This window comes from Armigeres subalbatus, chromosome 3, assembly GCF_024139115.2.
Source record: "Armigeres subalbatus isolate Guangzhou_Male chromosome 3, GZ_Asu_2, whole genome shotgun sequence".
NCBI classification, from domain to species: domain Eukaryota; kingdom Metazoa; phylum Arthropoda; class Insecta; order Diptera; family Culicidae; genus Armigeres; species Armigeres subalbatus.
Window position 1 is genome coordinate 198,435,858 of NC_085141.1, and position 25,097 is coordinate 198,460,954.

The 25,097-nt window shown below is 39.0% G+C and overlaps 2 protein-coding genes across 11 annotated transcripts in view; one reads left to right on the forward strand and one right to left on the reverse strand.

Annotated features, from left to right (window-relative positions):
* LOC134225408 (regulating synaptic membrane exocytosis protein 1) overlaps positions 1-25,097 on the reverse strand; it is a 160,242-nt gene that overhangs the window by 62,609 nt on the left and 72,536 nt on the right. The window lies entirely within an intron of this gene.
* LOC134223731 (uncharacterized) lies at positions 2,733-10,569 on the forward strand. Its single transcript, XM_062702919.1, has 3 exons — positions 2,733-2,926; positions 3,176-3,321; positions 9,907-10,569. Exons 1-3 carry the CDS (start codon positions 2,884-2,886, stop codon positions 10,195-10,197), a joined length of 480 nt encoding a protein of 159 aa, XP_062558903.1. The 5' UTR covers positions 2,733-2,883; the 3' UTR covers positions 10,198-10,569.

Sequence of the window (25,097 nt, forward strand, 5' to 3'; positions counted from 1 at the left end):
TATTGCAAGTACACTGGCGCTGCCTATTTGTAAATTTCCCGATTATTTATTCCTTCACATGACAGTCCATTCCTACCAGACAAACTTTGTTAAAGACGTCATCTTTACAAATTTCAAATTTATGCAATAAGAATATTTACAATGAGGAAAATTCCATATATCGGAATTACTTGCGTAGTCTACAATAATGAATTCAAATATACCGCCACCTTGCGACCAAGCCCTAAACTAATCAATGCCTAACGTCAAAGCACACGCCTTCCTGCATAACCTTTTTGAAAAGGTGCAGTTCAAAATGAGTAGGATTTTCAGATATAAGTAAAATAAGCATGAAAAATCACTGTTTTGGAACCCTTTTTTACAAAAACCCCTCCCCGCGATTTACCCGTCCACCTATGATGGATGATGAATCAATTATCTTTCAATACAGCCCCAAAAATCCAAAATTGGTCAAACATTAAAAAAGTTATAGCAATTTTAATTTGGGGTCAATTTGACCCCAGAGCACAGACAACATAAGTTTTTTGAAAAAAGTACACTGTAGCACATATTTTCAAGATTTTTCAAGCGCACCTAGCACCTTCAAGATTTTTTTTTGCACCTAGGAGACAGATCTCGGCGAGTTTTACCAAACTACCAAAAATTAGGAAAATCGGTTGAAAACTAAAAAAATGGCAGCCAGTCAAAGTGGCCTGGGGTCATATTGCCCCAGAGCACAGACAAAAGGTTAATAAACTCACCAACTGCTAGGATTTTTGAATTTAATACCGACTGTACCAATCTTTAATGAGATCGTTCGAGCAGATTCGTTCGAGATAACTAAGACGCAAACCCGTTAGATTTTAAGTTTCTTTTGTACAGCTTCAATTAAGGTAAGTTCTAGTGAGACTGAGAAATACCAAACCTGCCCTGAGGAGAAGTCTCTGGCCGGACTAACCTGATCCTGGGGCCTCTTTCCGAAGGGTGGCGCCACATAACATATAGACATCTTTGCCGTGGAACGTGGTCCATCCATGATTTTGAAACGCTAGCGAACCTTTACTGAACAACACGCATAAGACAGAACAGCAGCCTGCCCCAAGTAACAATTGTCAGTTGATTAAACATCAGTATGATCAGATTTATTCAGCCAGCGTTGATTAAAAATTATACTATCATACATGACAACATTTGTTCCAGCATTGTTCGCCCAAAAATGGAGTATTTATTCAACAACAACTAGCAATCTCTCTTTAACTTTACTTAAATAGTAGATAAAAATATTTATTCATCAAATTTTTTCAAAAACCAAACATAATGTTAATTCAACTAGTCAGCAACTCACTGATTAGGCTTTTTTTTAATTATGCTTTTCTAAATACATTTATTTCATTACATTGTTACACTTATTAAGGCATTGTTCAACATACTGGAAATAAGATGAAAAATAAATTATGAACAGGATACCGGTATCGATCCAACGACCTTTGAATCCCCAGCCCTCTTGTTTACCATCAGCTATATTTGTCACCTTGGAAAGTACCAAGCTGAATTAGAAATATAAACCATACGTTGTTGAACAATTTTGGTTGAACAGCTGTAACGGGGTTGTTGGTCATTACTCAACAAAATTGCCAACAATCGAACAAAAGCTTAATAGGAGGAATGACGTTATAGTTAGTGTAATGTCATTCCGAAAGTGAATTATCAGTCTTGATTTTATTGTTTGATTTAGTAAGTTGTGAAGCTGCTGCCTTCTATCTGCCATCATAGAGGTAGATTTTTCCTGCAGATTTCTTCTATCATTCCTGAAGTAAGTATAAAAATAATAATTTATTCTCTAGTGAATGGCAAAGTGCAAAATGTTTTCAAAAGAATAAGTCCGCTAAGATAAATTTATTTGTACAGTGGAATAAACGTTCGTACAACGTTTAAGTAAAGCCATTGTTGTTATTGCAATAAGCGAATTATCAAACATTTATTCAACGTTTCAAAATTATATAAATAAACAAAATTGAAATCGAATATAGAAGCAATGATGTTTTCTGATAACGTCAATTATTAGACTTCTTAATAAACTCATGCTCGTGCGTAGATTGTAATAGAGTTTTCAAACGTTTGATCGATGCTTCAAAAACAAATTATTTAAACATATGCATCTCGATGAACAGCATAAACTTTGCAAGTTTAAGTTATTTGTATTTAGCTAGTTGTTCAATATACATTTCGATTTAAAAAGATATAAGTCAATAGCGTTTATAAAAGTATTATTCAGATACATAGCTGAAAGCAGAACAGAAGCTGGTTACAAATGTCAACAATGTTTGCCCAATTTGTTATTCCATACTACATATTGTTCAGCTACGAATACTTTAATTAAACGCTAGTTCGACAATGATGTCTATTTGTGGTAACTGATTGTTACTTGGGGCATGCTTTGCTGACTCTTTCTTCCACCTTCGATTTACGGGAGGGCCGTTTGTCGATTATTGCTACACAAAGAGCCTACTTTGACTCAAAATTTGAGTAGTTCCACTTTTTACGAAAATTGAGTAACTTTTCCGTGGGAAAAAAAGAGACGGCAATACAATTTCACTCAGTCTCTGAGTGATTTGAAACGGGCGTGTGTACGCCTGCCGTGATTTACAGTTTTATAACGAAATGTATCGTGTGTTCGGAATTTGAGTCTGGTCGGGATTTGAGTCAAAGCGGTACGATATTAATTGGTAGGAGAAAGAAAGCCTGCAGTGCATTTTATGTATTTTTTGTTTTTTTTTAAACATTATAATCAAATCCAGATTGGTTTTAAGTTAAATAGAATGACGCGGCTGCGATAGCGAAGCCACTGTCCTGATAGACATAATCTATCCAGCTTTCCACGCCAACGTAGCGTGTCCGTCGTTTATGCAAGCGCAGTTAGTTTGGTGGATAAACCAGTGGTCAAAAGGTATTGCAGTTAACGGTGTTTTAATTAGTTGTGTGCATATTAACAAGCGCTACTAATACGTTACTAAAATTGTCAAATTTATTTATAAGACACCATTTTGAATTACGGGCTATTCTTTATATTGATCTAGAGAGACACGAGATCAAACATCGAAGGGACTACGGTGGCTAAAGAAAAAGTTGTCCTAGCCATTGAAAGAAACAATTGCTTTTACAAACAATTAATTTCTTTTCTTTCTAATCCCTCTAGGCGAAAGCGCCAACGGTGACAATACGAATTGGGTATATTGTCTTGTTCCTTGTTCTGCCCAGCTACCCATTCTATTAAGCTACATTTGCCAAAGGGTAGAAGGTCCGGCTGTGTGCTACAAAGGTCGACAGCATTCTTCGGTATCGGTAAGCAAAACTTTTTTCATATTTTTTGGGGAATTTATCACAACCAGTCAACGAGTCAAATTTACTTTTTGCCTTTTTGGCGCAAACTAACATTTCTCTTACAATGGAGCCATTCCGTAAAGGAAACTCTTTTACCGATTGGATTGAACGCCTTGGCTATTTTTTTTGGTGAACAATGTGGCTGATGAAATGAAAAAAGCCCATCTTATTACAATGAGCGGCCCAGCTGTATTCATTGAACTTAAACTATTGTTTCCCAATGGCGGGTTAACGAATGCTACTTACGAAGACATGGCAACGAAATTAAAATCCATATTTGACAAAACTGAAACCGATTTGATACAGCGATACAAATTCAACAATCGTGTCCAACAGCCAGACGAGTCAATTGAAGATTTCATTTTATCGGTTAAACTACAAGCTGAATTTTGTGGTTTTGCTGATTTTAAATAGATTGTAGCGGAAGTGCTAGATAAAATGGCTCAGCAATGCTTATTTAATGAAGAAAATTTGACGCTAGTATCGGCTGAAAAGATTTGTACAACGTGGGAGATGGCCGGGAATAACGCTCGAAGGTTAAAAGATGTAGGTAATGCGTTACAGCTTCAATGCACTCTCCTAATGGTAAGGCATTGGGGAAGCTGGCGGCAGTATATCGTTTCAATAACTCAAGACAATCCCGTAATAACAGAGGTTTAGTAAAAAGTACACTGGGGTTCAATACGCCTTTAGGAAGGGGTTCATTTGGCAGAAGAGAGCAAGGAACAGGCGAGCACGGTAATAATTTTAGATCGATGGAATGGAGAAGGAATACAAACCGTGATTTTTGTGGCATCAAGGGACATATTAAGCGTAAATGCTTCAGACTGAAGAATCTAAGGCGTGACGCAGTTCATTTCACGGAGGTGGCAAACGATGAGGAGTTTGGACGGCCAAGTCAGGACCTTTGTGAGCGTATGCAGTAGTTAAGGACTGGGAGCTGCGGATAGAGTTAAAACGATTGTCAAAAAATCTCCATCGCAAGCTGTCAAAAAGTATCTATCGCATCGAGAGAGTTTGTGAGCATTCTGAGCGTAGCTGAGAGAGTACACGTGTAAATCAACTCATACTATTTATAGTTGATTTTTAACAAAACTCAGTTATTTGGTGTCATTTCAAACATATCGAGGAATTTCGATAAGTGAACAGCATGATTTAAGGCTCCCCAGACCTAAGCGATTTCATCGCCGCGACGGCGACAACTAGTCGCCGCGATTCTATCGTTGTGTCGCTGCAGGCAATGTTCTATTTACGCTTCCATACCAACGGCGACAGAATCGCTGTCGCCAAGCGATAGAATCGCGTCGCGACTGTCGCGTCGCGTGTGTTTGGGGGAGCCTTTAATTTTACGATCGGTACAATAATTTATGCATTGCAGCAAATCGATGAAATCTTTGAAATTAATTTTTAAAAGATAAACATAATGATGATTCAATGTGAGAAAATCTTAACGTGTACATTGAACTTTGAGAGTAAATTTGCGGGTTTCAAGCGAAATATGTATCTTGAAAGTTAGAATCGATCGAGACCGCAGCAGCAGCTCCGAGGTTAAAGGCTGCCTTACACCTCGGGAAAATTTTCCGCCGGAATTTGGTCCCCGTGTATTTTAAAGGGGGCCGGGATTTTTATTCTCCGTGCCCAAATTCCGAAAACATCGCATATGCAAAAATACATGGGGAAAAAATCCGCGGACCAAATTCCCGAGGTGTAAGGTGGCCTTAAGGACGGACGACGAAGACAAGGACGATTCAGGTTATTTGCAGTGTATGATGTTACTTTGTATTAACAGAATTAGTGATTTTGTGCAGGCTGAAATTGAATGAAAATTAATTGAAATGAAAATTGATTGTGGGTCGGCCGTAACGGTGATGGATAAAAATCAGTACTTTTTACATTTTAAACGGCCATTGATGAGAATTTGATTGTCGTGAATGGTTCGTAGCTAATACAGTAATATCCTGATTTTGTCACCCCCCTGGTGAATTTTGGGGTGATAAAACAGGGTATGTGACAAAATTGGAAAAAAATATTTCCAATTTTTGAATTCTTTCTACAAAAATGAATCATTTTATGCCTTGGAAAGGCAAAATGCGTGAACGGTACCCGTTGTTTCTTGTCGAAATTGCTTACAGAATATTTCCCAGGTACTCAGAAATCGTTCGTAATAAACTACGGGCGGTGAAAGTTATTTCATGAAAATCAATGTTGTTTGTGGTATTATTGCAAATTTTGCGCCGTGTTCGACTCCCATGCAGAAAATATTGTCCCACCAAAATATGTTCCCACCAGTTTCTCCATATATGGATGACGTCTCAACTGCAAGAAAGAGCTTTTGGGGTGTGAAAAAAGGTGCAATAATGATGTTTTGGGATTGTGCTTTCGCTAATTTCTATACAATTCGACGTGTGAGCATTTGTTTTGGTACTTCGACAAATTTGCACGGTAGTCTTCGGTGAGAAAAGCAATATTTACAAAAAAAAAGAATTGCAACATTTTTTGGGGTGACAAAATCGGGTCGAAAACGTGATAAAATCGGGACGCATTTTTTTAAATTGTCTTTATTAATGAGGTTTTCGGAAATCTGGACGTGATAAAATCGGGGGTAGACAAAATCGGGGAGTGACAAAATCGGGTCGACACTGTAGTTGAAGGCGAAATAGATGAGGATGTAAAACTTAAAGGAAAAGAGGAAAAAGTGCAGCTATTGGTGCTGAATTGTAGCTATGAGTTTGTTCCATTGTTGGGGAGAACTTGGTTGAACGTATGGCTGGAAAGGGCTGGTAATTTTTTTTATTGACTCAATTAATATCAACAGTTTGGTTGATTCGCAAAGTGATGCGTTTGTAAAAGAAGTAGAGGATAATTTTCAAATGTATTTACTAAAGATTTTTCAACACTGATTAATGTGTTTGAGGCCGAATTGGTCATTAAGGAAGGGCCTCCAATTTTTAGGAAGGCATATGACGTACCTTACAGGTTAAGGGAGAAAGTTTTATTAGTAAAGGATTATTTGACTAGAAAGGGAAAAGGCAATCACTCCTATTAAAACTAGCGAATGGGCGTCTCCTGTAGTTAGGCCGATACAAAAATTTAAAAACTATTTTGTCTCCCTCCCCTCGATTTTTTTTTGCAAAAAAAAATATTTTGAGGGGGCAACAAAATAAAATTGGGATAATTTTGAGGATTTCCAAAACATTCTTTAACAAATCCGAGGAGTTTTTTGATTTTTTTTTCATTTTAATGTATATTTTTTATTACCCCCCCCCCCCTCACCTTTCGGAGACCAGTACATGGACTGATAAATCAACCATAAATTTAAGTTCAATTTACGCACTGATGAGAACACCGCAGAAAAAAATTACCCAAATTTGGGTAATTTTCCCTTTCTTTCCCATGATTGTTCTCAAAACTAGAGCAAGATGCAAGCACCTCACCGGGATTGCTCAGCCCAATAACCCAAATTTGAGTAAATTCAATATTCTCAATTTTGAGTTGATTAAGGTCCACTTTGGATAAATTAAACTCAGCTTTGGATAAATTGTTTACAGTCGGGATTCGCTGGTTGGGATCTTAATACTTAGGTCACTTTTTAGTTGGGCCTCCGCTGGTTGTAAACACGGAAAACGGGATTGGGCGTCACTTAACATCATTTGTGATGTTCAAGTCGAAATACACGTGTTCAAATGGCTGTCAGTTGACCCAACTAAAAACCGAATTCGTTAGTTGGGCCGAGGTCGTGGCCCAACCAGCGAATCGCGACTGTACATGTGATTAAAGGCAAACTACCTAGTGCGGTTTTGAGCGAAACACTTTTGGGTGGTTTTGGTTTTCAGTGTAGGGCAAAATGTTAATTAAATATCTGTAACGGCCTTATCGTGATTAAAAAAATAATGACATTCATCTTGTAATTGATTGCAAGGTGTCAATAAATAAAATGATTATACCAAATACATATCCATTACCCGTCCCTCAATTTTTTTTTGCAAAATTGGCTGTATGTCGTGTATTTTGCGCGTTGGACTTAGAAGGGGCATATACACAATTGGCATTAACGAAAAGATCTAGACAATTTATGGTTATAAATACTATCAAATGATTATACATTTATAACAGATTGCCGCAGGGGGCGTCCTAGAGCGCCTCGATATCTCAACAAGTAATGGAACAGGTGTTAGAAGGTATTGAATTTGTATCATGCTATTTAGACGATGTTCTCATCACAGGTAAAAATTTTGAGGAATGTAAGAAAACACTTTATGTGGTATTGAAGAAACAGGAAGAATTTAATATTAAGGTAGACCTCGATAAATGTATTGTTTTTGTATCAAGCTTACCTTACCTGGGCCACACATTGACTGAAAGAGAACTAATGCCTTGTCTAGATAAAATTGCTACGACACAAAAAGCAAAAGTGCCAGAGAATGTGACAGAGCTAAAATCATTTCTTGGGTTAATCAATTTTTACCAAATTTGTCTGGGACAACACATATGATGAGGACTAATGTCTCATGGATAAGCAAAACTTGTTTATTGAAGGCTCCTTTGCTAGAAGTTTATGATCCTAAAAAGCCCATTGTGGTAGTTTCAGATGCTTCTGGCTGGATATGGGCTTGGGAAGTGTTAGCTCACGTTGTTGATGGTGTAGAAATGCCAATATTTGTTACTTCGTTTACATTGAATGATGCGCAAAAATAATACCCAATCCTCCACTTAGAATCATTGGCATTGGTGTGCGTGATAAAAAAAATTCATAAATACTTGTTCGGCCAAAAATTTATGGTATTCACGGATCACAAACCACTTGTAGGAATTTTCGGTAGAAATGGCCAGCATTTCATCTACGTCACCAGGCTTCAACGCTACATATTAAAGTTAGCAATATGTATATGAGTTTGAAATACGTTACCGACCTTCGGCGCAAATGGGTAATGCGGACTTCTGTTCGCGTTTTCCCTTAAAATAAAATATTCCTAGAAATTTGATGAATGGCAGTATAAACTTTTCAAAGGATTTCCCCATTGATTTGATAGCGGTGGCTAGGGCAACAAAAAAAGACAAATTCTTGCAAAACATAATCTCATTTTTGGGGGGGGTCCCGTAGCGTAGTTGGCTACACGTTCGCCTTTCAAGCGAATGGTCATGGGTTCGATTCCCAGCCCCTCCACCAAAACCCTCGTCAGTCGCCGGATGTGCAGCCTATGCGGTGGCGTATTGGGGTGCACGCTTCACCGTCACGGCTGCCTGATGACGACTGACAACTTGTTCTTCTCGGAGGCATTCCTCCAACGTTACCCGGATAAATGGCAACCGGACAATACAACGATCATTGGATACACGATATGGACAAAACGAACACAATGGACTCACGACGAGATGGACCGGCAACGACAACAACAATGAATAATGGAAAATCTAAAAATAGATTCTGTGTGGATTCTGGCTGCAGAATACCACAGTAGATCTCGGCACAGTAGCGGTTAAGTAACACAGAGTGCCTATCAAATAAATAAAGGAATAAAAAAAATAAAAAATCTCATTTACGCGTAATGGTTGCCCAAAGAAAATGGATAAATGCTTTATGGATGTTTTTGTAAACCAGCACGAATTGGAATTTATTGAGGAATTTGTGTTGTACAGAGACAGAGTTATAGTACCCACAGTAATGCAGAGACCGGTGCTGAAGCTGTTGCACCCAAACTATGCCGGAATAGTTAAAATGAAACGTTTAGCACGATATTCTGTTTATTTGTTTGGTATTAATGTGGATATTAAGAAGTTTGTGGGGCACTGTCATGGTATGCAACAGCATGATAATAGTGCAGAAACCGAAAATTGAATCCTAATGGATACCCACGATTAAATCTTTTAGTAGAATACACAAGTTTTTTTTTTCTTTTTTCAACGGCAAACATTCTTGCTGTCGACAGTTATTCAAAACGGGTTGATATTGAATGGATGCGGAATGGCACGGACAGCGAAAAAAATATAGCATTTTTTGCACGATTTGGTTTACCATACGTGTTAGTATCAGATGGAGGCCCACCATTCAATTCATTTTCGTTCGTAAATTTTCTAGAAAAGCAAGGGATTTAGGTATTAAAGAGCCCTCCTTATAATCCGTCCAGCAATGGCCAGGCGGAAAGGTCCGTGAGAACGGTTAAAGAAGTATTGATTTTTTTTTTTATTGGAGCCTGAAATAGGGGAATTGAATTTAGAAGACCATATCAATCTATTTTAATCAATTACAGAAATTACAATATGACTAGAGAGGGGAAATTTCCTTCAGCCAATATACGTACAAACCAAAAACTTTGGATAGATTTGTTAAATCCATAAGGCTATAAAAGTCAATTCTCTTTAACAACTGCCCATGACAAGACTAGTTCAAATCCTATTGCTTCGGTAAATACTAAAGTATTGGGAGATCCCTTTGACAAATTGATGGCTGGTGAGGAGCTATGGTATAAAACCCATAACCCCCCCTCCCCTTACCCTAGATGATTAAGGGTCACTTCTATAAATAGGTTCTCTCTGAATACCTTTCAGCTACAGCTTGGAAACGTGGTAACTATGGCGCCTCGGGGTCAACTGAGAATAGCGAAGGACACCGAAAGCGATAATAGACCCAACGTCACGGTTTCCACACGACACCAACAACAGTCGACAAATCGGCAAAGGACGAGGATCGAAGAGTCTTCAATTAGTTCAGGAGATCGTAATGATCAAGTGTCTGAGGCTTTGGAAGGTTTCACGGTTTTCGCCCTTGCCGACAAGACGAAGCAGAAAGCGGAAACAAGAATCAAAAGACGACATCGACGTGGAACTGAGAAGGTCTAAGCGCACGCTCATAATGATGAATTCTGGTATCCTGGGAGGGTTAAACCGTTGATACGCAGAAGTGAAGTGACCATAAGTGATTAATTTTATGAAATATTCAAGAAGATAGTGAAAATATCACTTTCGAATTTCTTAAATATCCAATAATTTTGTATTTGTGCTTTCAAAAGCAGCTTGAATTGTTCTAATTAAAATCAAGCATTCTTATGAAAATATCTACTTGTAAATTAAATATTAAGAGAATTTGAGGCTTTCCAAAGATCTGTTGCATAGCATCCTTCTAAGTAAACTGTGGTATCGAATGATATCTGAAAGTTAAAATAATATACTAGCCGAGCGTTCGTGGTCAGTTACGTTTCGGACTTCCAACTAGTCAGACAGTGTTTTATTGTACATCATATATCACTATACCCCGGCGATTTGGTACTCTTTCGTTATAAAAAGTTTGACATTACTTGCTTCCAGACACTGAACTGAAATTTTCGTCTATCAAGCATTGAAATATTTCATTGCCAATGACAGTCCAAAATTTGGAACATACCTCCGCTGAAATGAAAGAATCGCCCAAATAAAGATACTGTTATTTTTGATTAAATGTTTCAGCATACCCTGCCACCCAGTTGGGAAAAAATAAAAAAATCTTTAACAAATTGTTCAAATGCCGGGAAATGTTTATATACTCAGCAGGATTTTGGATGGGATATATGTTTTCTGTTCCAGTTTATATACATTATTTCCTCGTATCCTGAATTGGATTTTTAGTTTAACCTTCAACCAACAAAATCTGACCCTTCACCTGATCTAATAACTGACAAGAACATTATAATCAGTCCAGGTTCAACATCGAGTTCAACATACTTCATGACAAGAAGAAGTTAAGGTGATTATACAATCAAGCCATGTGGTGAATTTCGAATTCACCACACGGTTTTCTACTCCTATTATCAAAAGTTCAAATCTAGCATAATAATTTTTGTATAATGCTGAAATTAAAGTCGATTGTTTAGCATTAGATAGCAAACGATCTACGGATGTTTCATCGCCATGGGCGTTGTGGTTCTTTCAATTCGTGCTCTTGAAAAATCACTAGAAAAAGCACGTGGTTTCCAAGATGGCCGATTTGTGGCTTTGTTGTATAACCACCTTAATTAGTATGCTATTCATGGCATCCCACTATATAACAGGTCTCATGGGGCAGTACGCCTCTCGCTTGTGTCAGGAGAACAGGAACAGTCGATAGAAGCGTATCTATTGATGTATCATCTTTTGGGAATATCTTCCTTTAACCGACGGACCGGTGTAACGTACTAATTCATGACTGTTCAACAACTATATCCTCTGTAAGATTGAAAACAAAATTCCTAGCAAAAGGTATTTTGTATTCATGAAAAAGCTGCTAATTGGGTGAAAGTTTTGATATAGTTTCGCCCACACCGATTCATCTGCAATGTCTGAAACAAATAATGCACCAAGCTGTTGAGGCACAGGAGGAATCCACTCAATAGTCATTTTTACTTCAAAAGCAGTTCGTGGAATCTTGTACATCTGTAAAAAAATATAGTCATTGACAACGAAGGACATCTGTGCTTGCTTAGACAGAAATTAAAATTCAGTGTCTGGAGTTAGCAGTTAATGTCAGATTTTTTATAGCAGCCGCCATTATGGCGATTGTGAAAAGCTGGATTTACATAGGTCTGATGGCGACTTCAACCATAAACCATTTCACTCCATATTTGTTTTTATCTTGATCTAGATAAACTCTGGCCCAGCTTTGTCCAAACTAACGAAAAACCCACTCCAGAGTTAGAATCTTGTAAATCCCATAGTTATTCGGACGATTTTAATAGTGCATTAGTCTTTAGAAAACAAAATGCCGTATTTTGGATTGAATCTTCCATATGTTCGGTAGAGTTTAATTAAAGTCTAATTAGAGTTTAATTAAAAGAAACGTTAGTAAAATTAAGAAAATTAGTTAATGATTTTCAGTAGAAAGTATAGAATTGTTTAATCTACCATTGCAAAAAATGTCACCTTGGCAAGACGTATGACAGGGAGAACATTCTCCTTTTAATGCGAAAGGTGAATTTTACATTAGAATCAACTAGTGATACAGTCAAATTTCACTCGTTGGGCTATCTTTAGATGGGCTACGATTTAGTTGGGCGTCCGTTAGTTGGGCTGTAGCCCACTTAAAGGTTCCCCCAAACACACGCGACGCGACAGTCGCGACGCGATTCTATCGCTTGGCGACAGCGATTCTGTCGCCATTGGTATGGAAGCGTAGATAGAAAATTGCCTGCAGCGACCCAACGAAAGAATCGCGGCGACTAGTTGTCGCCGTCGCGGCGATGAAATCGCTTAGGTCTGGGGCAGCCTTAAAACGAAGGTGGACGTCAAATTGTGACATCAACGACAGTTTTTTTTTCTTTTTCGCAGTTGGCAGCTCTGAATTTCTATTGTATTCGCTGATTTGACAGATGAAATCTCAGCCCAACTAACGAAAGTCTTTCACTAGATGGGCTACGAGTTTAGCCCAACGAGCGAAAGTTGACTGTACTTTTAAAACAACAAGTTGTATTCACTCTCAATTTCACAGGCGTATTTTAAATTTTAAATTGCCAAATTAAAAACAAAAACATTTATATAGAATTTGTAATTTTGTTTTTATTTTGTTATCATTTTAATCATTATTAGGCCTACTTTCTATACAGTTATACATTTTCATAAAATCTGAGTTGCATTTCTGGATGGCGGCGGTCAACTTTTAGTTGGTGCAGTTCGATTTTCAGCGTTCCGACGGGATTTCGTCGTGAAAATTTTATCTTCTGTCGCTGTTGTTTTCTGAGGCCAGTGACGATCCATAATAAAAGAAAATCCCATGAAGTTTTTATTGCAAAGTAGAGCGTCTTGAAATATTTACCTGTTATTCCATTCAGTTCATCGAAGGAAGGTCTGAATCTTGAAGAGCACTTGATTTTTTTTATTGAAACGCCGGGAGTTGCCAAACCAAGAGAATGAAGACAATTCATTTAAGAAGTTTCTACCTCTTAGTTAAAAAATTTCAGCTTTCAATAGTACTATGTTTCATTGACAGAAAGAACTTTGAAATTTGTTCTCAGAGTAAATGTTTCGTTACTCAAAGTTACAAGAAATGAACAACTTTCAAAACGAAAGTGCGATATTCTCAAAAGCACACTCTCTGTGTAGTATACAGGGACTTACAGAGCTCATAAAAAAATCATTTCGAACATAGGTTACATACTTACAAGAAACCTTAAAGAAAATATTAATTTAGTTGGTGTTGTTGAACCTTTCTTTCTTCGTTACAATATTTTCATTAAAACATTTGAAAACTTTATATGTTTTGTCATGCTTCTTCGTGATGTACTTTAAAGTACGTCAGTTCCTTCAATTGAGAGCAAGAATGAGTGTGAGTTGATAATATTCATTAAAAAAGCATTTACAGCAATTTTAATGATCCTTCAGCCCGTTTTGGATTTTTTATAGACTATTTTTATATTTTGCAAATACTAAATTAATGATTTCGTGTGTGTTACTTCTACGTGAAGTTAAACGACTTACAATGATATGGAAATGCTAATATCATCTTCCAAACTTGGACGTACATGTTCATGATAGCATTAGAGGCGAAAGTATAGAATTGATAGTTCCGTTAGGATACGGCAGGCATGAAGAATGTTTTTATAGAAGTCCATTTGAAAGCGAGCGGAGGGCAATATTTGTGATGGCACATATCGCACGACCTTCCTTCTGCCAAGCTCCCGTATGAAGGGGGAGGGAAGAATATCAGTGTGGAAGCTGATATATCTCCACTGGCAAAAGGAAGGTGGTTTGACTTGCTCATATGCCATCGCGTGCGGAAGGATTTGCTATCGACGAGTACTGTCCCCAAATTTCTAATATGACATCAGCATTTAGTCGAATAGGATTTTTATTGCACAGTTCTGTTTTCTCATTGCGTCCGTCCGTCCGTCTCATTTTCCTCATAAATTCTTAAAGGCTGTAATCTGCATATCACCTTTAACGACAATCCTCACGGAATCCAAAGCTGAAAGCGTTTTCAAGGGCACCCCATTCAAAACGGAAGACACGCACAACTGTCATTTTTATCATTCCACGCATGATGCGAAGCATCAAAGCTGAAATTATAAAAATTACAGTTGTACGTTGCTTACGGATTGAGTATTGTGCCCTTGAAAACACGAAACATTTAGTTTTGGATTCCATGAGGATTGTCCTTAATCCACTGAAACTTTTTTTCTCACTTACTTTAGGTAAGATTCAAAGTTCTCCAAATGTAAAATATTGCTTGTTTCATTTTCCTTAGTAAAAAAGGGGCGCCTAATACAGATTTCGCTGAGGTCGCGTAAGTCTACGGTACGGGTCTGCCTGAGTGGTTTAATCATTACATTATAAATATAATACATGAATAACGGCACATGACCGATAGTCTTATAGTATCATTATCTTATAGTATTGTAGTATAGTAGTCTTATAGTATTTACTAATGGACAGATTTAACGGATTCCTATAAAAGCCCTTGAATGTCAATGAATATTTGGAAGTTTCAATAAGCCTACGATGATCCGTAAAGGTTTTTTTTAAGTCCTGTAAATGTCTAATTCTTAAAATTTTAATTTTGAGAATTTGTTACTATTTCTTAACTGATACTGATCGTCATTGCCAATCATTGATCTACTTAAACTTTTAAATAACTATTTAGTTTTTCGAAGCCGGGATTTAAATTATGGTCCTGCGGGAAGCACGATCAATCATCAAACCATATTCATTTATTTCGCGAAGCGAAACTTTTTATTTACACCAGGTATGACTTTGAAAAAGAACATTGGGCCGCTTTTTACGCGTTTAGCTTGATCTATTGCAATAAAAAACTTTAATTAAAAGAAATTTGCATGTTTAAAATTGCGAGGTGGTAAGTATGAATGAGACGAAAGATATAGGAAAAATAACACGGTGCGTAGTGCCTCCTTGAGTCACTTTAATGCTACGTTTAGCTCGGGAAAGTGAATTGAACTGTAGATAGAAAAGCAAAAGCATGGTTAAGTTCGTTTTCTGACCGGGTACCAGGCGCATATGACATCATACCCCTAAATATTTTCATTGAAATAGTGACGTCATGTTTATTTAAAGACACGTTTGACAGTTCGTTTGGAGACAGAGGAATTATCTTCGCTTATTTACATATTCCTCTTATCTATAAATTGAACTACTCAGTTGAATTCAATTGACTTGCCAAAAGTTGAAGTTTAACTTGTTTAACTTCCTTTTACAGTGACTATAATAACAGTGTCGTCAAGTGTCAGAATTGGAACAGAATCGCCTGTCAGTTTCATACAAATGCGCATTCCAAACGAGCAGGAGACCTGTCAAACGTAACACTTGACGTTACTCTTCTTATAGGGCTCTTCTTCCTTTTTGTTCATATTAGTTGAATGACGGTGTTTAGACGTTCTCATTGGCCTTTTTAAACTTAGCATGGCTACATGGTTTTATTACGGATGCAGTATCGAAAAACTGACTGCGGATAAGATATACACTAAATAGAATCGAATTATGGTAATATATGCTAGCACATGATTTTTCGGCGCAACTTATACGGCTGATTCGGTGGTAGGTGAGTTGCCAGGGAAATGGGTTTTGTGCCTTTTAAGAAAGACAGAGTGGATTGATACACGGAAAACAAAGCACATGATCGCTGGCAATCAACATGGGTTCATTAGGGGAGGTGGATTGGGAATAATTTAGGGTTGTAGGAGAATTTGTATACTTTGGAACTCCAATGATGTAATCCGCGAAGTAAAAAGGCGTATTGCAGTGGCAAATATGGCTTGTTTTGGAATTCGTAATCAGCTAAATTTCCGTAGTCTGCGAACGAAAAAAAATAATTCGCTCTGTGTACTACCCTGATTCTTACGGTGTCTTTATAAATACCAGGGGGGTAATATGCGGCGCATCGCGCCGCCTCTGCATGTAGTATGAAGCAAATGTAAATAAACAATCCCACAATTTTTTTGTTAGTCAGCAGTAGTGTGAGTTAACCAATATCCTACAAGATTCCAGTTCGTAAAATGTTACACTTGCCAAGCGGGGTGGCCCAGGGTGGCCCGCCTTTTCCAAGCGGCGAGGCCCGGATAATACATCTTAGGTAGGCTTGATTTGTTCGTGGATGACAGGCTTACTCCCCCCTGATAAATACATCCATGAAATATGGATGTTAGGGGGCTGCGGACAATGCTCACCGGTAAACAGGAGAATAGCACCTGGCATTGTCGCATGTATCACGAGTTATACCAGGTGTATGAAGCGAAAGAAATTGTTAAGCTTATACAACGCGGTAGACTACGGTACGCTAGACACGTTGTTTGTATCCCGGAAAAGTGTCAAGCAAAGATAGTATTCAGTAGAGAACCCGGGAGATGCTGTAGGACTCGTGGTAGGCCACGTACAAAATGGCTTTTTTGCAGTTGAAGAGGACCTGAGGATGCCAAAGGGACTAAAGCATTCAGGGCAACTGGAAGCTATTAACCCAGGATCGAGTCCAATGGAAAACGGTACTCTATTTGGCTTAGGCTCATCGAGCCGTAGCCCATCAAGTATCAAGTAAGTATTTTCTGTGTTAGTAAATTACTCATGTAACATAATAAACACACTGGGTTTTGCATGAGGACTTCATCGTCGTTATTAGGAATAGATAAATTGATGGGAAATTAGAATTCAAAATCCAACATAATAGTAACACTATTGCCAAGTCAAAAACGTAATCGACAAACGCATATAGGAGCCCGAAAAAGAAATATTTATTGTGACAAACAAATATTCTTTCAAATACATGCTTTGTGAGATGAAGGTGTCTAAATCGTTTCCAATTCCTGTTGTGTTGAATTTGCTTTCTATTTTCATTATCATTTTCTCACTTCAGATACTTGTTCTCAATCATTCACACGCATGCTTCATTAAAGTAAACGGTAAAAAGGAAACGATTTGAATTATTTACAATAAGAAAATAAAAAAAATGTTAGGAATTTATGTTACATTTCTATTATGAGTTATGGGTCAGTTTAGTAGTAATAATAAGACTGGAAAATTGTTCGGCTCGGGCAACATATGCTACATGCTCTTAATTTAGAAGTCCATTGATAAAATGTATGGAACAATATGAGATTATCATGCTATAACTTATCGTACATGAATCTGAGTTGTATTGTACAGCCTGTAGGTAAAAGCAATTATTGTTGGTGAGTTTTAAATGCTACATGCACATGTTCTTTTGGAAAGTATTTCTATAATTTTCCTATGAATATTATATTATTACAGTAATATTTTAGGATTGGATTTGAGGAAATTTGTACTGTTTCATATTGCAATACATTGCACATTTTAGAACTAATACGATAACTTATAAAAAGAATGTGAAAATTATTTAAATTTCATGCATTGTTATTCCAAAAAATGGATTAGACATCACTGGGTTTTCAATACTAAAAATAACGTTATTTATAGTTTTACTAGGGTCATACAATTATTATTTACCTTTTAATGCGTCTAATTGCGTAGCTGTTTCGAGTTTCCAAAATACAATCGTAATATAAATACTCAATTTACACATTTTATTCGGTCGCAACTTTTTTTATTAGATATAAGATTTATAATAGTTTTGATGGGTACACAATATTCCTATTGTTTTTTTTTTCTTATTTTATTGACAAATAATGTTCTATTGGCTATTCAATTAGTATTAAAGAAAATTAACACAGTTGATCAGTTATTCTAAAAATCAGCAAGTTTATTGAAAAATAACATTATTTTTGAACAATAAGAAAATGGAAGATATTGGAACCAATTTTGACGGTTCGATTAGAAGCAAGATGGCGTTCCCGCCTACTTTCTATTCTAGTATTTCAAGTCTACACTAGTGTTTGCTTGTTCTTTGATGACTGTATGCTTCTTAACTCTTGTAGTAATTTTTAAATTTGATTCTGACGGGATTCATTTTAGCCTTTCATTCCCAAGAGTTTTTTTTCCAAAGATTTCAATAGAAAAGAACCACGACTCTTGGTGTGAGTTTTAGTCGAGGCTTCATCTGCGTGATACACGGTATTCTGAGATTACCCAATGACTGGGTAGATTTTTCCCATTTTGGCGACCTCTGAGGATTTGTTAAAATCTGGGTAAACTTTAAAATGAGTCTGAGCCAATTATTTCCAAATCTTGGTAAATTGGACTTTACCATTTTCGGTCAGACAACATGGCGGAAAAGGTATGCTCCCCGATGAAAATCCGTTCTTTTTCATCGAATGCATGAGAAGGTAAGTTAAGAATAGTGAAACACTTGATAAGAGCCATTTCTACTGAATTCGACGCATGAAATTGTATGTTTCTTTTCAATGTCCTCAAAATTAACCGAATCCTAATCTAGGTAAACTTTACGCAGTCCATTCAATAGACTTGCTGACCCATTTTTAGGTAAAAGCATGTTTAGTAAAAAATGGGTTGCTGTCCTTCTTACAAAACTGATTGACTTTTACCCTAAACTGGGTAGAATCGGAATAGCGTGTACTACATTAAAAGCATAAACTGTCTTTGGATCGATGCCGCTGAGGAATCTTATTATTGAAATGGCAGCTAAATAAAATTTCCATGAAGAATTAGAATCTGTAAACAAGCATTAGACTGGAACCCAGCGGGACATCGCAGCAGAGGCAGACCCAGAGGCTCATGGCGGCGAAGCCTCAATAAAGAAATAAAAGAAGTCGACCGAAATCTAACCTGGCAACAGGTTAAAGCGATAGCCGGGCAACGCTCAGGATGGAGATCTTTCAAGTCGGCCCTTTGCACCACCGGAGGTGTACAGGATCCATAAGAAGAAGAAGAATTAGAATATTTCTATCCAGATTTCCGCGAGCGGTAATGGCCGCCAGCTTGCCGGCGAGTTAGTCTCTGATTTGACGTTTGTGGAGGTCAACTACACCCACCGTTTCAAGAATTCTGATCAATGTGGCATATAAGAAGGGTACAATTCACTACATCAGCACCTTCTTATATACACCATTGGTCACAATTGAGTTCTCCAAGCGCAGTTTTTCGTACACTAACCTCACTGTATAGAATATATAAAGTAAAAGTGGGTGGTAATCTAGTTGCGGCAAAAATATCACGAATACTTTTGGAGGAAGACAGCACACATTGACAGGAATACAGCGAAGTCACGCACACCTCCATTCATTTGGAGAAGTCAATGCTCGGAGCGGTGGGTGCAGTTGACCTCCAAAAACGTCAAATCAGATCAGAGACTAAGCCGCAGGCAAGCTGGCGGTCATTACCGCTCGCGGAAAACTGAATAAAAAATGGGAAATTGCCAAGAAAGAAATCAGAAACGTGAAACAATCCCATTAAGACCATCAAATGGTTTGGCTGATATACAAAACATTTTCAAAAAAAATACTATTTTTTATTTTTGGGATTTTTTTCTGAAACTCTGTTTAATGAAAAAATAGCATTTAACATACCCACAAGTATATTTAAACAAGTTTAAAACAATTTAAGTTGAAATGTAACCATCAACTGTGCTAACATCCTTTGTTCTACAATATTCAACTACTAATAATAAATTCTTTCACGATAGATATCAAACATCTACTTTACTATTGTGCTATTCAAACTCCAGGGTATGCAGGGAACAAAACTGAAACCCAACATCCACTATGGAAGTAAGAGAATCAACTAGTTTTTGACATTATATGCAGCGCACCATTTTATTGTAAAATTTCATTTGACTATCGGACAACAGCACCTCGAGCTTCTAATCTATAAGTTCTCTAATGTACGAATTGCATAATACAGGCATACAACGCTAGTTTAGGCGACTGTTATATAATTAGGGATCTTGCTTAGGGATGCTTAGAAATGAACGAAAATCCGTTTTAGCCACATTGCAATACGTTGGAGATTGCACAAGTCTTTCCTATTGACAGTATGCGATAATGTTGTCTCCCCCCAGAAATCAACTTTCCACCAACTTTTCAGAACTTACTAAAGTTATAAAACGAATGAACAAAATGTAAAACATATACTAATTTATCTCTATTTGGATTAAGCGAACACCTCGGATTAGGGGGGAAGACGGCTTTGGCAGGTTTTGTTCTATTATTGGCAGGGGGTTTTTGTCGACCAAATTTTATGAAATTTGGCCACAATATTCTTTGATATGCAAAGAATGTTTAGGCCAAATTTGAGTCTAGTCAGTCATAAAAAACCCCCTGCCAATAATAGAACAAAACCTGCCAAAGCCGTCTTTCCCCCTATATGATTACATTTAAAAATTTCAAAGAAAAATAAGTTGCTTTCTAAATTACTTTTAATTTTTTGTCGCTTCATGAAACTCTATTGTATAAACGTGATTATAGGATATCTCAAAAAGTATACGCACGATTTCAAAATAACACTGTGACTTTGTTTTTTTTTTTTGGAATAATTGATTATTGTTTCGCTTTTAAGTTCTTCACTATGCTTTACTGCAGTTCAGTATCACTTTTCCGAGATCTTTTTGATCGTACGCCAAGGAGTGGGATTTTGATCAGATGGTACCCATTAGCTTCTAAACGGACCGTTTGTCAATGAATTAGGCTACATTTTCAATCTTGTTTTCAAAGTTATGATGGAGTCCGGTTCCTTAATATGCCTTCACAAATGTGCCTTTGTCAAAGCACAAAAAGTTATAATAGGAATTTCCTGGGAATGATTTAGAAAATCCATCTCCTTGAGTACGGATTCATTTCTTTTTTCTTTGTACCAGATTACCGTGTACATCGCGTAAGACATTGTTATCAAAACCGGCCAAAATACCCAACAAACATTGTAAACGAATAAAACGCTTATACAGACAAAAATAGGATTCTTCAGTTAACAAACTAGCTTATTCAGCTTAAATTGTTTGTTGGGAAGTATTTTGGTTATGATGCTTGCGGATAATGGACAGTAGCCGCCGCTACAAGAATTCCACACATCAACTGTTATTGTATCAATCGCTGCAAATAAATTAGAGAGAATTCCACACTTACAAATTCTTTACAAAATCATTGCTTTTATACAGAATGTTCCTAAGTAAACTAGCTTATCAACATCGTCAATACTTTACCAGCACGGATAATGTTGAACTGGTCCCGTAAAAGCATCTTGTAACCGAACTTCACCTTGCATAATGATCTTCCACCCAAAAGTTTATCGTATAACGTGCTTATGCTTTCTGGGACACCCTATATTAATACAACTCAAGGTAAATCACGAGAGTTTTTCGACAAAAAAAAGTTTTACAAATACAAAAGGCTTGATAAACATTGACTAATCGTAAGTTTTTGTAGGAAAAGTTAATTATCAATAATTAGCACTATTTACGTACGAGCAAATCATCCAAAATGAGGCTGAGTACCAAAGCCAGAAGTACCAAAAACGATGTTGGGTAGAGTGTCATTGTACCGCGGTAGGCAGACGTTTCACCCTACTGGTCCTAGCCCTTACATCTCGTCTTTGGCTGCAGAAATGTCAATTACCTATGTATTAGGAAATCAAAAGATCTGAAAATGATTTTTTCGAACATATGTACAATGCTACAATGCGAAGCTACAATTAACCAAATATGTAAAAGTGGTTTTCACTGTTTCTTATCGCTTGTTTTGACGATTTGTTGCTACTTTATTCAAGTGATTTTGAAAATAATTTCAAATACATACATCTCTGTTTTGAAGATTTTTACCTCCTTGATGTAGGTTTCAGGTTGGACTTTGGTGTTGAACCTGGGAGGGAAAAACAGATTCAAAAACTGAGATGGTTGTCTTTTAAAAAAACCAACTTAATTCACCGAGTAGTGATACTGCCTTTCTCGCATTTAGCCAAGACACCAACCTTATATGGTGCTAATATGGTTCGGTGTACCATTTTCTTTATAACTTTTAAACGCAACGGTAAATCGTTATCAAATGCAATAGTGATCAACTAGGCTTTGCCCCCTGTCGAATGAAACTTGTTGCGAGGAAATCGGTTGTAATCCTCATCGGTTGTAATCCTATAAGAAAAGTTGTCTAAAGTTTTTCTTAGCTTTTGTGCACACACATACACACACACACACACACACACATACACACAGGAGCGTGTTGAACGACGGGTGGCATTCGTGGCTGCTAGAGCCGCTCTAAAGTCTGAGATTAGATCAAGCAAAAAAGCCTGCTTCGAGGGCCTGTGTCAAAGTGCCAACGCGAATCCATGGGGTGACGCCTATAGGGTAGTAATGGCCAAGACACGTGGGGCGATGGCCCCTACAGAGCGGTCTCCAGATATGCTGGAGAGGATCATCGCGGGGCTCCTCCCACGTCACGTCCCAAGTTCCTGGCCTCCCTTTGTGGAGCTGCCAGGGGCCAGGGTGGCCGACAAGGGAAGAGTAACTGTGGCGGAACTTGCGGGGATTGCACAGTCCCTTAGTGTAGGTAAGGCGCCAGGACCGGATGGTATTCCGATCCTGGCCATCAAAGCGGCCATTGCCGAGGCTCCCGAGATGTTCAGATCTGTCATGCAGAGATGCCTGGACGAGGGAGTCTTCCCTGAAGCATGGAACAGGCAGAGCTTGGTCCTATTGCCAAAAGCGGGAAAACCACCGGGGGATCCATCGGCATATAGACCAATATGCCTGCTTGATACGGCGGGGAAGGTGCTCGAGAAGATCATCCTCAACAGGTTGTTGATACGCACGAAGGGTGCGGATGGTCTATCGAGTAACCAGTTTGGCTTCCGAATCAGAGTAAGTCGACCGTAGACGCTATCTTGTCGGTTACCAAATCCGCGGAGATAGCGTTAGAGGAGGGGAGTTCGCTATTGTGCAGTAGTGACTCTCGACGTGAGGAATGCTTTCAATAGTGCCAGTTGGGCAGCTATTGCAGATGCGCTCCTGCGTCTTGGAATTCCCGAGTACCTGTACAAGATTCTCGGAAGCAACTTCCAGAATCGAGTACTGGTATACGACACTGAGGCTGGTCGGAAGTGCGTTGACATAACCTCAGGGGTTCCGCAAGGTTCCATACTGGGTCCGGTGTTATGGAACGTCATCTACGACGGTGTCTTGAGGTTGAAGTTACCGGTGGGCGTGGTAATCGTCGGCTTCGCTGACGATATTACGCTGGAGGTCTACGGCGAATCGATCGAAGAGGTGGAGTTGACTGCAGCCCACTCGATCGCAATTATGGAGGAGTGGATGAGTTCCAGAAAGTTAGAATTGGCTCACAACAAGACTGAGGTGGTTATTCTTAACAACCGAAAGTCGGAGCAACAAGCAGTGATAAGGGCAGGCAACTGCACGGTCACCTCTGAACGCTCCATTAAACTCTTGGGGGTAATGATCGACGATAAGCTCACCTTTGGTAGCCACGTCAATTACGCCTGCAAGCGTGCCTCCACAGCTATAGTGGCATTGTCCCGGATGATGTCCAATAGCTCTGCGGTTTATGCCAGCAACCAGCTAGCGTTGCTCTGTCCATACTGAGGAATGGGGGGCCAGCTTGGGGCACGGCCCTGCGTAGTAACTGCTACAGAACGAAGTTAGAAAGTACGTATAGGCTCATGTGCCTAAGAGTTGCGAGCGCGTACCGTACCGTGTCGCACGATGCACTTTGCGTCATCACCGGTAGGATGCCTATTGACATCGTTATCGGTGAAGACATAGAGTGCTTCGAAATGCGCGGCACGAGAGGCATCCGTAGGACTGTCAGGTTGGCCTCAATGGTCAAATGGCAGCGTGCGTGGGACAGTTCCACTAAGGGTAGATGGACACATAGGTTGATACCGGAGATAGGTACGTGGGTCAAGAGGCGCCATGGGGAAATCACTTTCCACCCCAGGTCCCTACAGGCTATGGTTGCTTCAGACAGTACCTACACCGGTTCGGACACTCGGCCTCGCCCGAGCGTCCGGTGTGCGCAGATTTAGAGGAAACGGCGGAACACGTGTTGTTCGTGTGCCCGCGTTTTCGCACAATGCGTGACCACATGCTTGCCACATGTGGTCTGGACACAACCCCGGACAACCTAGTCTGGAGGATGTGTAAAGATGAAGTTGGCTGGAACGCCGTTTTATCGGCTATCGTCCAAATCGTCTCGGAGCTACACAGAAGGTGGCGCATGGACTCGAGGAATGGCTAGTTCAGGCGCAAATAAGAGGTGGTCCAAGGGTTCGGAGTCGGCTTCATGGGTCATACCGGTGCCCTGTGGTCGATCTCGATCCTTTTATCGAACAAGTGGCCGCGTGAAGAGCAACATGGTATCGTCGCTTTCGCGGCGTCGGTCAACCGGGCGGGTTCCGAGCCCGAGGACGGAAAGGGGTCCTTGTCGAGGCTGGGGCAGGCGTAGGCACCGCGTCAATAAGTCCCTCTTTGTGCTGGCGAATAGGCCCTATCGCAGAGAGGTCAATTTGGGGTGCACGCGGCATCATCATTCTTGATACCAGTCGTGCAGAGGGAAGCAGGCGCGAAGTCGACCCTGCCCACATTCCGAGGACATAGGGCATGGTAAGGCCACCTGGAAAGCCGGCAATGCGCTGGCACGATACCATGGTGTTCTTCTAAAAAAGCGAGTTACGATGTTCAGTGCTGCAAGGACACGCAGCTAACCTCGAGGGTGCGTTATGTACTGGCCCTCTTTTGAAGCATTACTTTCTGGTTGTACCGAAGGGACGATGGGCTTGGCGGCAATGGAAACGGTTTAGCGGGTCGGGGATGTAGTCCTGCCTCCCTCGTTTGCTGTTGGAGGTGGCCCATAACCCCGCACTTCCTGAACAACCCAGGATGTCTGTTGAGCAGATTCCCCCTCCATTGTTTAGGA